Here is a 16,237-nt window from a genome sequence, read left to right on the forward strand (position 1 = left end):
CAAATCAGGAAGCAAAGGGAACTATTTGTCAGCGGCCCTGACAGCTAAGTTCATTAAGGATTTAAATCCGAAGAAATAAAAGTCGACAAAATATTTACCTGCCGGCTGCACTCCCGCGCCCGCCGCGGCCGCCGCCGCCACCGGGGGCCGAGGGTGGAGGGCTGGGGGCGCCGCGCAGCCCCCCTCGGTGGGTGATATTCTTGGGATCCCTGCACAAGTAGGAGAGAGCCCTTTGCGTGGCAGATTAATGACGACTCCGTGTTTCTTAAGGGACGTGCTGAATTAATTATTTCGCCAATCACGTGGTCGGGACTTGTAGAAATCTATTCTTATCATCTTCCTCGCACTTTGAAAATTCTCCGGGTTATGAAAGGCCCTCCCCCGGCTGCCGGCGAGCCCCGGCCACCCAGCCCGGCGCGGGGGGCAGGGAGGGCTCCCCAACATGGCGGGCGCGCGGGAAGCGCTGACTGCCTAGGGTCCCCGATTTACGGTCCTGTACTCCGACCGGCTAGGCTGAGCACTCGCTTCCTCCTCATTCCTGCCCGCGATTCAATACACACGACCGTATTGATGTATTGGTGGGCACAGGAGGAGCCATTAGCCAGAAGACGGGCAGAGGACAATCATAAAATGTGTCTGAATATTTAAACTTCTGTCTGCGCACTTATAAATACACATGTCCACGCGTCTGAGGCAAGCCCTTACATATATTAAGGACACACGTCTGATTTTTTGCATTCTGCTCATTTCTTGTCGAGAGTAAGCTCCCCACCCCCATCTATTTTGGGACGCCTGTCTTGGCCCCCTCTTCAAGGCAAGGCCAAGACGTGAAAAGCCCTCGTGAAAAAAATAGCGCGCGCCACTCTTTATAGTGGGGAGTGTTTATTGTCGTCTGGAGGGCCGAAGGGGCGCTCGGGGGAGGAGGGGCAGCTGCTGGAGGCCCCAGTGGGGCTGAACAGCACAGAAGTAGAAGGAGCCCAAGACTGGAGACCAGAAGGGTAAGATCCAAGCAGCCACGGCCAGCCTCAGGTTGGCCCAGAGCCCAGCACCAGACACTCTTAGAGTTGGGGAGCCAGGAGATCTCTCACTCACCATGTCACAGATCGAGGGGGTCTGGGGCTGACCTGGGCCTGCACCGAGCCAAACTGGAGCCTCTTTTTAGCCCAGGAAGTTACTTATTTTCCTTAAAAAAAAAAAAAAATAATGCCCACCCCGCCCCCACCCCAGCCTGAATCCAGCCTCTGGCTTTCCAATGCACACAAAATTTAACAGCCAAATTGGGAGTATGTAGGTATGGGGGAGGGAGAAAATGGTAGAATTTCTATGCCTTACACAGTTTAACCCTCACACATCAGGGATATTATAGAAAATAATAAAATACACTGTTTATACTGGATGTTAGCTTTTAGAAGACCTAATGAAGAATGCTTCTGTGGAGGCACCAAATAGAAGGGAGATTTCGCTACACCTTTTATTATTTCAAATATAGATCAATGAATTACATCAAAACTACAGGCAACAATTAGTATAAATAATACTTTAATCAGTGGCAGCAGAACATTGATCAGTTCTATTAAGAAAGCATCTTGTGTGAACAGACACCATGGGGCTGACTGACAATGTCATCTCCCAACAAAAGGCTGCAATGGACAAAGTGAGATGGGAATCTGAGAAGCAGTGTCCTCAGCAAACACTTCACTCCCCCCAGTTACTATCCCAACATACCATTTTTAAAAACCCTCAAAACAAACACTTCTGGCTCATAGTTGGGGGAACAAACTGGAAACAAATAAAAGCAAATGGGCACTGAGCATTTCTACACCTAGGTCTCCAGAACACGTTCCCAAAAGGAAACTCATTTCCTTCCCTGCCCTGGCCGGCTGGGGGGCCCTGCTTCTTGCCCGCCCCACTCCTGTGGGCCCAAATGGACGAGAGGGTCTGATTGGGACCTCAGGGTTGGGGGCTGCCCTCTGGGCCTTGCAGGCACCATTAACATTTCAAAAGGGAATCTCTAGAAGCCGAGAAGGAGAACTGAGACTTATAAACAAAGAATTTTTTTCTCTGATAAAATTACTTTCCAAAGTAGTGGAGCTATTTTTAAGAAGGAACTTGGGTTTTCTTCATCAAATATACCTCTTGGCTTTCTTCTAGGGCAGAAGTGAAGGCAGTTAAGTAGTTTGGCATTTGGTCTGAAGCTGGGATGAGTAACCTGAACTTCTAGGAAGGGAAGAAATCTATATAATAATTTTTATAATGCATATATAATTGGACATTGTGAAATATATACCTCCCCACACACAAGGAGAAGTTTCGATGTATTAACAAGTTTGGGTTTTAGGGAAGAATCTGAGCAACTTTCCAACTTGCCTAAAGATAGCAGCTCTTTTCAAATGCTACATCCAAAGACTGCTCTTCATGTTAGAGGAGGGAAAAAAGAAGAGAAGGGTAGTTAGAGTCCAAAAGGTTAAGGGTTTAGAGGTCAGTCCTCCCGGCTGAAATACAGCTAATCGAATAGAAAATTTGTCCTCTGGATGAACCTGATTCTGTAATTTAGCCGAACTTCAGTAAAATACCTTTTCAGCTTCTCAACGTGAGGGCATCAGAAAAAAGACGTCTTGACTATGTATGAACTCTGTGCTTTTTGTCATAGAAACAATGATGCAAATAATGCAGGAATATCCATCTTTAATATCCCGACGTGGCGATATTCAAGTATTGCCATGTGCAAGTCTGAGAGCCAGGCTCACCCCAAGGAGGAACAAAGAGCTGTCCCTAGGGTCTAATACAAAAGACCAAGGCTTGGAAGATACTTTAGAGAAGTGGAATTTCAGCCTAGGGACCCCAGTGAATACCTGCCCTCAGCTCTCAGGAGACACAGAACCAAAGAACATGCCCGTAGAGGAAGTCTTTTTTCCCTCTCCACTCAAATATATTTTAAAAATTACCTCTGAAACCTTCTGAAGCACTGAAAAATAGCCCCAATTCTGAATCTCCTTTTCAATCTCCCTCCTGCTCCCTCCCCACTTTTGTCACTTTTTGGTAAGGGACAACCAGGGGTTTCTTTTTGGAGCCCGAGGCTTTGGGGTTTAAACTTCTGAAGCCTTGTTTCATTTGAGTCTGTGAACCCTGGCCATTACCTTTGACTCTTTCCCCTTATCCTTAAGGGTCAACATTTTAGAAAAATGAGCTTTGAATCCTTCGCAGGCAAGGCATGAGAAAAATGACTAAAGAACATATCTCCCGTTGTTTGAGAGCGATTGTTTTTAAACCACTATTCTCAAGGCAAGGGAGCGGAAAGGGCCTGAAAACTTTTGTACTTTTACAGATTCCGCTTCTAATTAACAGGTTGAAAAATTCCTTAGATTTGTTTTGAAAAATTAAAACTTAGGGGTAAAAAACCCTAAGACCAACTTTTGTGGACTTCTAGATTCAGTTAGTTTTTTATTTTTTTAAAAGCAAGATTTCCTCATCTTCCCACTTTCTCCCCAATGCACATCCCTTCTCCCATACCAGCCATACACCAATTCCTATAAAATACTGCTACATGGAGTATTTGGGGACATTCGGAATCCAGTTGGAACAGAAAATTCAGTCATTATCTAATGACCCAGAACATGGAGGTTTTGTTTTCTTTCCCCAGAAGGAAAAATGTTGGACCATTTGTTTCTTTCTTTTCTCCCTTTCCTCTAATCACCCAGAACTAGTTGTAAGCACAGTGCTGAAAAACACACATGTGGAAATATATATTCAAGAACTCAACTTTGAGTGGATCCTTCCCTTCCCTCTAGAAGGGTTAAGGGCCCCCTATATACATTTCCTGGGAGTGGGGAGGGGGTGGAGTTCCAGCCAGAAGTCAGGCCACGCACCTCAGATTCCGCTCCCTGAAACTCAGCCCCTTTCACATTTAAGTTTTTTGGCAACACCATGTCAGTTATTTCTGTACCCCAATTCTCCAACAAATAAATATTTAAGCAAATATAAACATAAAACAACCCGTTTCCGCTTCCTTCTTAGACTCATTTCTTTGGGCACAGGGACACTGGGAGCAAAAAATATATATATTTTTTCACACTGGAAATACAGACAACCCAGAAAGTTCAGGAATCCTGGCTCAGCTCTCCTGCTTCTACTGAAAACACCTAGCGCAGAGGTGGCCAAGCTTCTGCCTCAACTCTGGCACATTTTTAAACCACAAAGATCCCTGGAGGGGTGGGGTGGGGGAGCACGTTTAAATTCACACTGGGATAAAGCATCCAACCTTCATTTGCAAATTCAAAACCCAACAGCAGAGATTTTCAGGAGTTTAATGACTCGCCAAGGTTTTATGTTCTCAGTAGCTCCTGCCATTTGATAATATACTTAGAGAGAGAATCCCGCCCCCTCCCACCCCCATCCCCGATCCAGGGAGGGGGCTGCCCTCGGGCAGGATGCTAACCTTAGTCCGAGGGAGGCCTGCGTGTGTCCCAGGTCCACCCCACAGTACCTTAGAGCCCAGGGAGGTGACAGCAGGCCCGGCCTGCCCCCGCAGCTTCGGCTCAGCCAGGAGCTCAGGGAGGGGTGGGCCCAGGGTCCCCACTTCTATAAGGTCGTCAGGTCCGTGTGGTGGTCCTTGGCCAGCGGCTGCAAATGCTGGCCGGGGGCAGTTGAGGAGGAGCAGGAGGACGAGGACGAGGACGAGGAGGACCTGCCTTTGGTGTTGGGCAGCTTGTGGTCTTTTTTCCACTTCATCCTCCGGTTCTGGAACCAGATCTTGATCTGGCGCTCGGAAAGACACAGGGTGTGAGCGATTTCAATCCGACGGCGCCGCGTCAGATACCTGTTAAAATGAAATTCTTTTTCCAGTTCTAGGACTTGCTGCCGGGTGTAGGCCGTCCGGGACCTCTTGGGCTCCCCGCCGGTGTAGTTGGGGTTCACTGAGAGACAAAACAGATCGCACAAGGTCAGCTCCGACCTCGGGGTAGGCCCCTGGCCACCGGCACTCACTTCCTGGCGCGCCCCGAGGCCGGGCCCTCCCTGCGCTCCCTCCTGGCCCACTACTCCCTGCCTCCCGCCCGCCCTCTTTCCCCAGCGCACACGCTCCTTCCCTCCCACCCCCTCGCACCCACCTGCTCCCCTGGGCTCGCAGGCAGGGATCCCCAAACGTACCCCCATCTCCCCAGCCTGCCGCCAGCTCCAGAATTCCCAGGCATTTTGGAAATCCCCTCTCCTCCACCGCGTTCCCTCCACTCTGAAAATGGAGTCCTCCCCCACCCCACCCCCATCTCCACCCCTTTTTGCGCCCACAGCCAAGCAGCCAGCCACATGGTCCCAGCTTGCTCCCTTGGCTATAAAAATTTATGGAGAGAGTAATTGCGGCGCCCATTGAAACCCCACACGCCCCCACCCACTCGCACCCCCTCTAGGGGCTCAGGCCGCCGGGCCAGGGTGGAGACTGAGCGGTCCTGTGCCCGTCCTTACCGGAATTCACGTGCACCTTCTTCATCCACGGGTAGACCACTGCCGGCTGCTTGAGGGCAGTCCCGGGGGGCGGCTGCTTGGGGCCTCCCGGCTGGCTACAGGCCCGGGCGCCTGGCAGGGGTGCGGGCGGGGGCGCGGAGGGAGCCGGGCATGGCTCTCCGGAAGCACCGTAGTGGCCGCCGGGGCCGCCGGGTTCTGGCCCGTGACCCCGCGTGGGCAGAGACGGGCCGGGCCCGGGGCCGCCGCCTCCGAAGGTCTGCTCACCGAAGTCGGGCCGTGGGTAGAGCCCCGGGGGCTGGAAGTCAGTCCCCTGCGCGCTACCGCCGCCGCCGTAGTAGTCAGCGCCCTGCTCGCCTAGGTAGCCGCCCTGCAAATACTCCTCGCACGGAGGAAACTTGGGGTCCACATACTTGGAGTTCACCATATACGAACTCATGGCCATTAATTTCAGAAGGTAGAAAATACTAATTTTTCTCGTGTTGTCTTTTTTTCTTCTTCCATAGGGCCCTCCTACTTGCTGTCAACTGAATAAAGTTGGCGGCCATGTGACCAGGCCAGCCAATAGCGAGGGAGTGAGTTTATCACCGGGCTGGTGAGCATCTCATAATTTTCACAAATTTAACTAAATAACATACGTGTAATCAAGTGACTCACCGTGGCACCTTTGAGGGCTCCCACCAGATGTTAGTGGAGTTCTAATCCCAGCACCCTCATTCCCCACTGGTAACCCCAGCTTTTGTCTGCCACTGACTTTGCTAACCTCCACTGCCCTCTCCATGCACCCGGACTGCAATCAGCCCCCCAAAATGCGCACAGTTCAAGAGGGAATGAATTTCCCATATTTATCAAGGTGCAGGGCATCAAAAGGTGGGTGGAGGAGGTGACTCCTGAGTTGGACAGAGAACCCCAGGCAGGCAGGACTCCCGCCCACCCAGCCCGCGGGAGCATGGGGACTCTGCCATACAAAGGCCGAATCCCGCCGGCTTTGTCTTCATCAGGGTCACCCAAAAGTTACTACAATCTGGCTGGCCTGAATCAAATTAGGCAATGAGTAACTGCCAAGCTTTCTTCGAAGGCCAGGGTGTTTGTAGCCAAATCTGGCCTTGCTGGTATGGCAAGAAGCTCCCTTGATTCTCTGGCTAGGGCAGCGCGCGGGAGGGTAGCCCAGGAAGGTTGTGAGGTAAACCCACCTCACTCAAAAGCATCCCCAAAAGGGCCCTAAACTCCCTCTTCCCGGCTCGCCTTCTTCCCACCTGGCAGCAAAGGTCAACAAGCCTCCTCTTTCGGCACCCTCCAACTTTATGCCCCTAGAGAGGAGAGCTGATCCTGGGGCTACCTGACTCCCACTTCACTCCCCAGTGCCCCCAAACCTAACCCTTTGGCCCTGCATTCATGCAACCAATTAGGGATTTACACAGGGGGCCCTGTTTGAAGGTGAGGAGCTTCTCCAGGAAAAGGCTACTTTACATAATTGGGCTCCTACGATCCTCCTGCCTGGAGTCCAAGGTAATAAAACAGAAAGAAGCAACTGACCGGTCGACTGCCTCTGGCCTCCACTTCTGACTATTGCGGAGAATGTGAAGTTTTTGCATCGACCATATATTCCCCTAGAATCGAATCTGTGACTACATGGATACCACACAAATTCGGTTCTACAGGGTATATATAGACAACGTCACTGCCTCCAGGTTCCACCCAGAGCAAGTACCCAGACTGTTGCCAGCCCCAGACTCTCCTCCTTGGAGCCGCCAGCCCGACGCAGCCACCCTCACTTTCAGAGACAGTTCAGGTAGTCTGAAGTGCTTGGTGGCAATTTGCAGCAACGAGTTCCCCATCCTTGTACCAGAGCCGGGGTTACCAAGCAGCCAAGGAGTCAGGACAGTCTTCTTAAGAAAGAAAGAAAAGAACAGAAGAAAAATAATCCATCGCAGAATAGCGATTGTTTTATTATCCCCTTTCTGGATGCACATAACACCCCCTCCCTCATCAAGTGGTATTTTCCAGAAAGTAGAAAATGCCCTTAGTGGCAGAAGAAAAAGAGGCAAGAGAGAATATCCTCTGCCCCTACTTTTGCCCACTGCCAGGGCAAGCCAGGTTGGCTGGCTAAGCTAGTTCTCCAAGAAGTCGCACGTTTACCTTCCAGGGCTCTGAGCCCGGCTGGCCTCTCTGTCCGGCTGCTGCTTACCACCCCGAGGCAGGCGCTGCTTGCAGGCACGGAGCTGCCCTGGGCTGGGGCTGGTGTACTAATGGTGAAGGGCAGGGCGAGGGGTCATTCGAAATCATTTACAAACATATCACAAAGTTTCATTATTTTTGCTTTGCCGACAGCAGTAAACAAGAGTACAGAAGTTCACGAAGTGTGCCGCCCTAGTGCTTCGGCGCAGTCTGGGGCTCAGCCCTCAGTTCACAGCACCAAGAGGGCTCAGGACTGGGATGGATTTCGGGGACAGAGGGCTACCTGGGCTTGGATGGGGATTTTGGATCCTTAACTCTAAGCTAGAGAGATTTCATTTTGTTTTTTATTTTACCTTCATGATTCAAAAATTGTTTTCAAGCCTCAACTTGGGCCTGGTGGGGTGGAACAGGGAGAATTCCCTCCACTCCCCCCACCCCTAGTCTGGCAAAATTGGCTGACTTCTCTGCACTGTGCACACTCCCCACACACTCCCCCCAATCCTTTGGTTCCAGTGCTTTGGCTATTTTGTAGGGATTTCCCGGGTGCCAATTCTAACAAGACCTTCTGAAACTGCCCCACATCCAACTCCCTTGTCCCAGGGGGTTCCCCCAACTTCCTTTAATGCCAAGAGCTCCAGGGGACCTTGGGTCTAGACTTTATCCAGAAAAATTGGGGGAGCCTGCTGGGATGAGTGGGGACCTGAGGGTACACATTTTCATATTTATTAGACACTGTGACCTGCATTTCACCTTATTGCTCCACTCCTTCAGACAGGTCAAAGCCAACGAGTTATTGATGAACAAAAGCGTTAAATATTCACCTCCCGCTCAACTGCCCATACAAATGCTTTTGATGTCTCCGGCTTTTTGTGCTGTGTTCAGCTACGGGGTGCCAGTCCTGGGTTTGCAAGCAAGGAGCATCCACAGAGATAAGGACCCAGAGCCAGGGAAGCTACAGGAAGAGGGCAAGACCAGGAGTTCTGGAGACGCTGGATTTTCCGGCCTGGAGCTGCAGGGCCTGTTTCACTTGAGACAGCCTGATTCGTAGAGGTGAACTATGTACTGCGTGGATCCTCCACTCCTAGGGGGTGGGCACAGCCCCTAGGGAGTTGATTATGTTGCCCAGCCTGGAGGGCAGAAATCTGGCCCAGAGCCAAGCCCTATCTTCTCCGACCCTAGAAAGAGGACATCTCACCAGAAAGGGAGGGTGCCTGGTTCTTAACATCTTCACACATTCCATCTCTCATTAAAATAAAACCATCTCCGTTTTGCATGAGGGTCTTTCCTGGAGTCTCTCCCCACCACCATCATCTTAATGAGATAGCCTTCCTGGAGAGTTCACAGGCCTCCTCAGAAGTGTACCTGTCTTCCTCGGCATAAGCAACTCTGAAAGGGCCAAATTTTTGAGCCCAACACCCCAAGAATCTCTGCCCCCAACAGCACCCCCAAACACCCCTCCCCCTTGTCTGCCGGCAACTCTAGCGGCTCTGGTGCAGAAATTCTCGAATTGCAGTTAGAGAGGAGCAGGAGTGAATCAGAAGGGCCCTATCCCTCCCTCCTTCCTCAGCCCGAGTCCCCAACCCAGGACCCAAATCGCTGAGGCCGGGGCTGGGCCGGGGGAGAGGGTAGGAGGGACTTTCACGTAAAGCTCAGAATTTTCAGCCCTTCCCGGAAGCGGGCCAACCCAACACACTCGCAGCCGTAAAGGGTTGCGTCCCCCACCTCCACATTCCTTTTATTTAAAAAAAAAAAAAAAAAACGAGAGAAGATCGGGGCCAGGCTGGACCGGGTTAAGCTGGGCTGGGCGGCGAATGGGGATCGCGTTGCCTGGGTGCTTAGCAGGTTGGTTCGAGCAGAGGGCTGGTTCGAGCAGAGGGCGATGCTCGACACAACTTGTTAATAGGGCAGGCTGCTAATTAGCTGCAAGCTCTTCACAGACGCGTCCGCTGAGGCGGAGCTGCACCTGTGCGAGCTGGGGAGGCCTGGGAAGGCCGGGAAGGTCCAGGGAGGCCCAAGGAGACAAGAGCGAGCGCTCGCGGCGCGTTCCCTTAGTTAGGTGACTGGAAACTAGGCCCCAGAAAATCTTCCCGGGAGTCCAGCTTAGATCCTCCAGTTCCAAACGGGCTCCCCTCGCTTACCCAGGCCTGGGGAGGCAAGGGCCGTTTTTCCACCCGCCCACCGCCCCTGGCTCGGCCCTTCTCCCCACACCCGCCCAGTTATCAATACCGCCCCTTCGCGATTCGGAAGAAACCGGGAGGTACTTACAGCAGTGGTGTCTCACGGTCCCGAACCTGTTGCAATGAAAACGGGGTCACTTAAATTCCACAGGATAATAAAACAGAGATGGATGATACACAGAAAAATGACAAGGCCCAGACACCCCACCAAAACCCGGACCTCCCTCCTGCTTCGGATGCCCGCCCCTAGGAACTGCGCCAAGTTCTCCGCGAAGCGGGAGACTGCAGTGCTCAAGGGCAGACCCGCGGTAGGAGAGTATGCCCCCATCACCTCCCCCACGCCATGCACCTCTTTGGGCAAAACCTTACTTTTTGCCTGGCCCGACTCAGGCGGTCTGTAATAGGGTTTCCCCCGTGGGAAAACGGGAAGTGAGGAGAAAACGGGCCTTTGTGTGTTTCCTTTTGCAAAATCGGCTGTGTGGGCGCAGGTCCACTGGGGAGGGGGCAGCCGCTGCATCTGTCCCTTGCCCCAGCTCCCCGTCTGTCTCGAGCTGGAGCAACTCAGCACCCCCTTTCCAATTTCAGATTGGTTTCAAATTCCCCAGCCAACCAGTGCCCCCTCAAAACTGTCTTCTTCCCAAAGAAGGACCAGGCAAGGCTGGGACTTGCCGTCCCACTTCAGCTCTAATTCAAAACAAAGAGCAATTTCCAAGGGGAATGAGGACCCAAATGATAGCCAAGGAAGAGGAAAATCGATGGGTTTAAAGGTAAATGGCAATGCTTTAGACTGTTATCCAGTTCTGTGGATATGACATCATTTCATCAGCATTTTTGCTGGAGAACCCACAAAGCAATCTTACAAAGCAGTGGTCCTCACAGGGGCTCATGTCCAGCTTTCAGTTTCCTCTAGTTTTATTCTGGGACAGGGAGCTTCTCTGAGAAATCGCAGAGGCAGAGCATCTCCATTCTTAAACTTTCTGTCTACCTAGGCTACCCATTTTATTCCTCTTCTGAAGCAGAACGTCACTCTGAGCAGGTGAGAGACAGAAAGTTCCTCTGGTGAGGTGAGAACCCTCAATTCCTAATTTTCTGTGTCTAGAAGGGAGAGGGGATTCCCATCCTATTTCTTGATTTAGGTTAAGCTAAAATTAACTTCCATGGGACTTCTCCCCACCACCAGGCAGAAAAGATGGGGCAGATAAATCCCCCACCCCTGGAGTTGTCCTGGAAAGAGTAATAAGTGACTTACTGGTTTTCTCTCCTAGTGGGCAGGGGAGCTGGGAGCAGATCTGTCTGCTTCTGAACCCGGCGCTAGCTGGAGCCTCTCACTTTCCTATCGCTGCTCCAGGAACCAAGCATCTGCACTTGTATGCTCTTAACCTAATTTATGGTGGGAATTATATTTTGGCTTGTCAACTCTCAAGCCATAAAACAAAGTTTATTGGAATCACGTGCTCGTAAATAGCCACTCAGGTCCCATCTCTGCAGAACCATAAATAACCTTCGGCTTTAAACTTTTATTCACTAAATAAAGGTTCACTGCAACTGTTCCCTCACATTTAAATAGTTCCAAATATCTAGGATTCAAGGGGGGAAGTCATATTCATATCAATACCCTGGTCTTTTCAAACAGCATCTTTTCAGGGACTCTGTTTAGAGGGGGAGATAGTGCTATTTGGAAAAGGCTGGTTGGTGGGCATGTCTTATGATTCTTTGGCTGCATCCGCTGTGAGTACCATCAACTCCTTTATTTCAATCATTTTCTAGCTCTAGATGTGGTAAATAAGGAGGAAAGCCAAAGGTCATTTCTATTGGCTTATACCAGAAGTTATTTCAAATTTTGTTTTAGCTTCAATAAGAAAAGAGCGGTTGGAGGCTGGGTGGGCTTGGGGGTGGGGGTGGCAATTGGAGTTAACACTTGGCTCTGTATTGTGAATGGGCTCAGCAAAAGTTGAAGGTAGCCACATGCCTAGAGGTTTCTGTAATTTGCTTAGATCTAGAAGGGAAGCCTTTGCAAGTGACCAAACTGCTTAAAACAGCAAGACTTGGGGTTTGGTGATGTGAGAAAGTAGAGAATAGCCTCATCGGGCATCTTTGGCAACTGAAGCTCTAAAGAAGGTTATAAAACAATAAAACAGCCCTGGTGTGAAGGGGACAGGGTGTGAGGAAGCAAATGAGGCTCTTAGGAACCCAAGCCCAGGAAGTCAGATGTCCCCAGTCCCACAGGGCCTGGGGTCCAAATCTGGGTAAGATCCTATCTCTCCCCGATATTACCCCTCCACTCCCCCCACCCCCACCCCGCACACTGCCACTCCCACCAGAGGGAGAGCCTGAGAGGAGGAGGCAGCTGCTCTCCCGCTGAGAAAACCAAGAAAAGAGCTTGGGCCTGAGCACTGCTCCATCGAGAGTGTGACTCTGTGCTTGGGGTAGGTGGGGGTGGGAAAGATACCCCCAGCTCCCACCAAAGGGAGTGAATGAAAAGAGAATTGACACCGCCCCCCTCAGCATCCTTCCACAGCCCACCAGAGTTGCTACCAAACAGTGTGGAAACATGTGATTTTGACTATTCCAATTAAAAGAATGGATGTTCTCTGTAGCTTTGTAGAGCACATATACATCTAAGATTTCTAAATAAAATTAAGTTGTGAAAGTTCTCATCAGCAAGTCCTATCAAACCCATGAAAGAGATTCCTTTCTACTAAAATCTCTTTGCATTCTAATTTCCACCCATTCTCTGTGCATTTCTAAACCCATTTCCTAATTTCACATTCATTGGATATGAAGCAGGGAGCTATTAGTCCAGACTGTATGGCATTTATTTCTCTCCCCCAACCCCCACCCCATTAGCCCACTTAGAAGTACCTTTTTCTTTTACAGTTGGCAGTATCTGTTTTTAAAATATGAGTAAAGATCAATCCTTTAAAAACTGTTTTCTGACTCTATTAGCACTAGGTGAGCAGCTTCAAAACAAGTCCTTGTTATAATCCATTTTTTAAAAAGTTTGAGGGCTTGGGAAAGCCTTCTTTATTTTTCCTTAATTCCTAACTTAATAAAACTGAGTTAACCAAAGGATATATGACATTCTAAGCAGTTGTGATGAGCTTTTTATGGGACAAGGGTGGTGTAAAGAGAAGACCAGACTGAGGAGATGGTGTTTGAAACAATATCTGGCACCTAATCTGGGCTCAAGAGACATTTTTTGAATGAATGATAATGAAAGATGATGACTGGGACTTGCCCACAGTCTTCACTGTGGCTTACATAAGAAGAATAAAATTATACAGCCTACTCTGTATATTTAGATGATAACAGGAAAGTAACTAGCTCTGCTGAGGGGAAAGGAGGAAAGAAAGGAAGACATTGAGGCACACAACTTCAATCACTTTCTAATCTTAGGATAGTCAGACAACATGGTTAAGGAGAGTGTACACCTTCCTCCGATCTTCCCTTGGCCCCTGCCCCCAGTTTTGGGCTTTTTTAGATGAATGACAGTGTGGAATGGGGAAGCACAAACTCTGTCTAGTAAGAAGGCTGAGCACCAGGGAGAAGAGCAGCCTAGCTTGGGCCGATTTCTTGGGGCTTTTCCAAGGACTGTCAATGGTGGTGGTGGTAAGTCATGAAGACGAGGTGGGGAGAAGAGGTAGAAGCCTTCTTAGAAACCTGTTGCTGGGTACAGTGAGATTCTGAGCACTGTCTTCCCCATCTGACTGGGAAGAGCCAGTTCTCGGAGTTTCTGCTCAAAGAGCTCCCATGAGCTAGAGTCCCCCACAGGGTTCTCCCAACCCAGATGCCAGAGCCACTCCCAGGAAGGAAGAGAAAGTGAAGGGGCCCAGGAGGCATCAGCTGCACTCCAAATGTAACGAGGTCCGTTCTCTGCCTGCCCTAGAGGCCCTTGCTATGTGGCCTGCTGCTGCTGCTGCTGCTAAGTCACTTCAGTCATGTCCGACTCTGTGCAACCCCATAGGCGGCAGCCCACCAGGCTCCCCTGTCCCTGGGATTCTCCAGGCAAGAACACTGGAGTGGGTTGCCATTTCCTTCTCCAATGCATGAAAGTGAAAAGTGAAAGTAAAGTCGCTCAGTCATGTCCAACTCCTAGCGACCCCATGGACTGCAGCCTACCAGGCTCCTCCGTCCATGGAATTTTCCAGGCAAGAGTACTGGAGTGGGGTGCCATTGCCTTCTCCTTGCTATATGGCCTAGGAAAGGATATTCTGACCTTTACGTGCAAGAGGCCTCTTGCCCAGATGTGGTGCTGAACTCTTCTCTTAAACTATCTCCAAACCAGGATAAGTGGGAATGAGACTTCAGATGAATCCCCTAGACCAGGTGTAGGAAGGAAACCGCCAGGCCTGGCACTTAGGGACACAGACTGGGGAAGAGCCAGAGAAGGGCTGAACAGGGAGTCCCAAGCATGAGAGAAATATAATTTCATATTCCTGACACTATAGTCTATCGCTGAAAGAGGAACACAACACTTCTCCTGCTACCCCCACCCCTCCCCCTACAGTAGGGTCTGCTCACTGGAACTCTGCCTTGGTGTCTTCTGGGAAGGAGAGGTAACCCCGGAGGTAACAACTCCAATAGTGAGATGTGGCATCCAAAAGAACGGGCTCTGGGGCGGGACCTCTAATGGGGGGCCAGGCCTGGAAAAAACTCCAGTGGGTCCAAGAAAAGCAGGGTGTGGAATAGCCATCTAAGCCCATTGAGAATCAAGAACAGAGGTTAGATGGATCAGGAGATGGCGGTGACTGGGCAACTGCAGCATTGGGCCCAGTTTGGGCCCAATTTCATGGGCCAAACTCTGCTAGACATGGTTTATAGCAGGAGAGACAAGGTGTGTTTGGACAGAAAATCTGACCCAGGTGGACTCCTGGTTAGGCAGAAGCAGCTTGGCCAAGGGCTGCAGAGGCCCTCTTAGGAAAAGTCTGTAGTCATCAGTCTTGGAGGCCAGGGGTAAGGGGTAGAACCTGGCTGCATGGGAGGGGTGTACATATGTGTGGGTTATAGCCTGAGATAGTATTTATATAATTCTTTTTAAAAGATATAAAGTATCTCAAAAAATAGAAGGGCTGATGGAGATCTGAGGGGGATAGTCCTCTTTAAGACACACCTTGACATCACCATGGCCCAAGGTGGGAGCTGTGGCTCGGCCATGGCCCTGGAGCCCAGATCTTGGAACACAAGCAGATTAAGGTTGTGGAACACTCCTTGCCTCCTTTGTGTTGGCCACTGGCCTTTGGCTTTTCCACTCTGTCCCAGCTTTCAAGATACTGAAAAAAGGGTACTTGCCTTGGGGCTGTAAAAGAGGCTGTGACTGGGTAGTGGTAAGGAAGGTGGCTCCAGAAGGTGGCCTGCTCTCTAGTAAGACCTGAGCCTTCTGTAAGAGTCATGGATGTGCCTGTGTGGGTGTGAGGCTTCTGCTACCTGGTATCTGCCCACTGAGGAGCTAGGGGCACCTTCTTCTTGGATGTAGCCCTTCAGTCTACCTGTAGGCAGGTGCCAGACAATGAGACCCAAGGAAGCAGGGCCCACGAGACCCACTACCACAACAGGGGAAGCCCCAGATCCATGTTCTCCTGTGACCAAGCCTGGGCCTGTCTTCTCTGTACAATTCAGGGACTGGGTGCATGAACCAGGTCTCTCACAGCTGTAAAAGGCTAGGCCCGATTATTAAACAGAAAAAGGATACTGATGATAAGAAACACCTATTGAATGCTTGTTATTCAATATGTGATTGAAACAGGTATTGAATGTTTGGTAGTGCCAAAAACCCATTTTAAGTGCCTAATCAGTGAGTTAATATATGTAAAATAGAATAGTGCTGGGCACATAGTAGTGCTATGTAAGTAAAAATCCTCATAACAACCCTTGAAGGTACTCTAATTATCTCTGCTTTCCACATGAGGAAACAAGCCCAGAGAGTTTGCCCTACTTGCCTAAGCTCACACAACAGTTCAGTGGAAAAAATTTGATAGGAGGCAGTCTGTACCTAGAACCTATTCACCTCTTTGAAAAAATCTCTGAGTTAGCAAGCGGTCAATTTCCCCTTCCCAATTTGGTAGCAACTAGTCAGCTTATGACTTTTCCCTGGTGGCTCAGATGGTAAAGCGTCTACCTGCAATGCAGGAAACGCAAGTTCGATCCCTGGGTCAGGAAGATCCCCTAGAAAACCGGATGAAGGAGGGAGCTCCCTTAACTAGGGGGAGGGGCATTGCTAAATGGTAGCGAGAACTTGGCCCCTGTAGACCACAGAATCATAAAAGACACAGGAAAGACCCTCAACCAGTACTCAAACATAAGCATACATCTTAACTGCCATGGTGGAGAGTGTTTATAAACTGCAGGTTCTGGACATCCTGATTCAGTAAGTCTGGCATGAAACAAAGGAACGTGCATTATAAAGAAGAGGCTTGAATGCGGGCCTTCAT

The 16,237-nt window shown here is 50.1% G+C and overlaps 1 protein-coding gene across 1 annotated transcript; it reads right to left on the minus strand.

Moving 5' to 3' along the window:
- Nucleotides 1-1,446: 1,446 nt before the first annotated feature.
- On the minus strand, nt 1,447-7,095 carry HOXD4 (homeobox D4). Its single transcript, XM_019970450.2, has 2 exons — nt 5,458-7,095; nt 1,447-4,913 (listed from the first exon to the last, which is right to left on the minus strand). Exons 1-2 carry the CDS (start codon nt 5,897-5,899, stop codon nt 4,579-4,581), a joined length of 777 nt encoding a protein of 258 aa, XP_019826009.2. The 5' UTR covers nt 5,900-7,095; the 3' UTR covers nt 1,447-4,578.
- Nucleotides 7,096-16,237: the final 9,142 nt, after the last annotated feature.

This window comes from Bos indicus, chromosome 2 (assembly GCF_029378745.1).
Source record: "Bos indicus isolate NIAB-ARS_2022 breed Sahiwal x Tharparkar chromosome 2, NIAB-ARS_B.indTharparkar_mat_pri_1.0, whole genome shotgun sequence".
Taxonomy (NCBI): Eukaryota; Metazoa; Chordata; class Mammalia; order Artiodactyla; family Bovidae; genus Bos; species Bos indicus.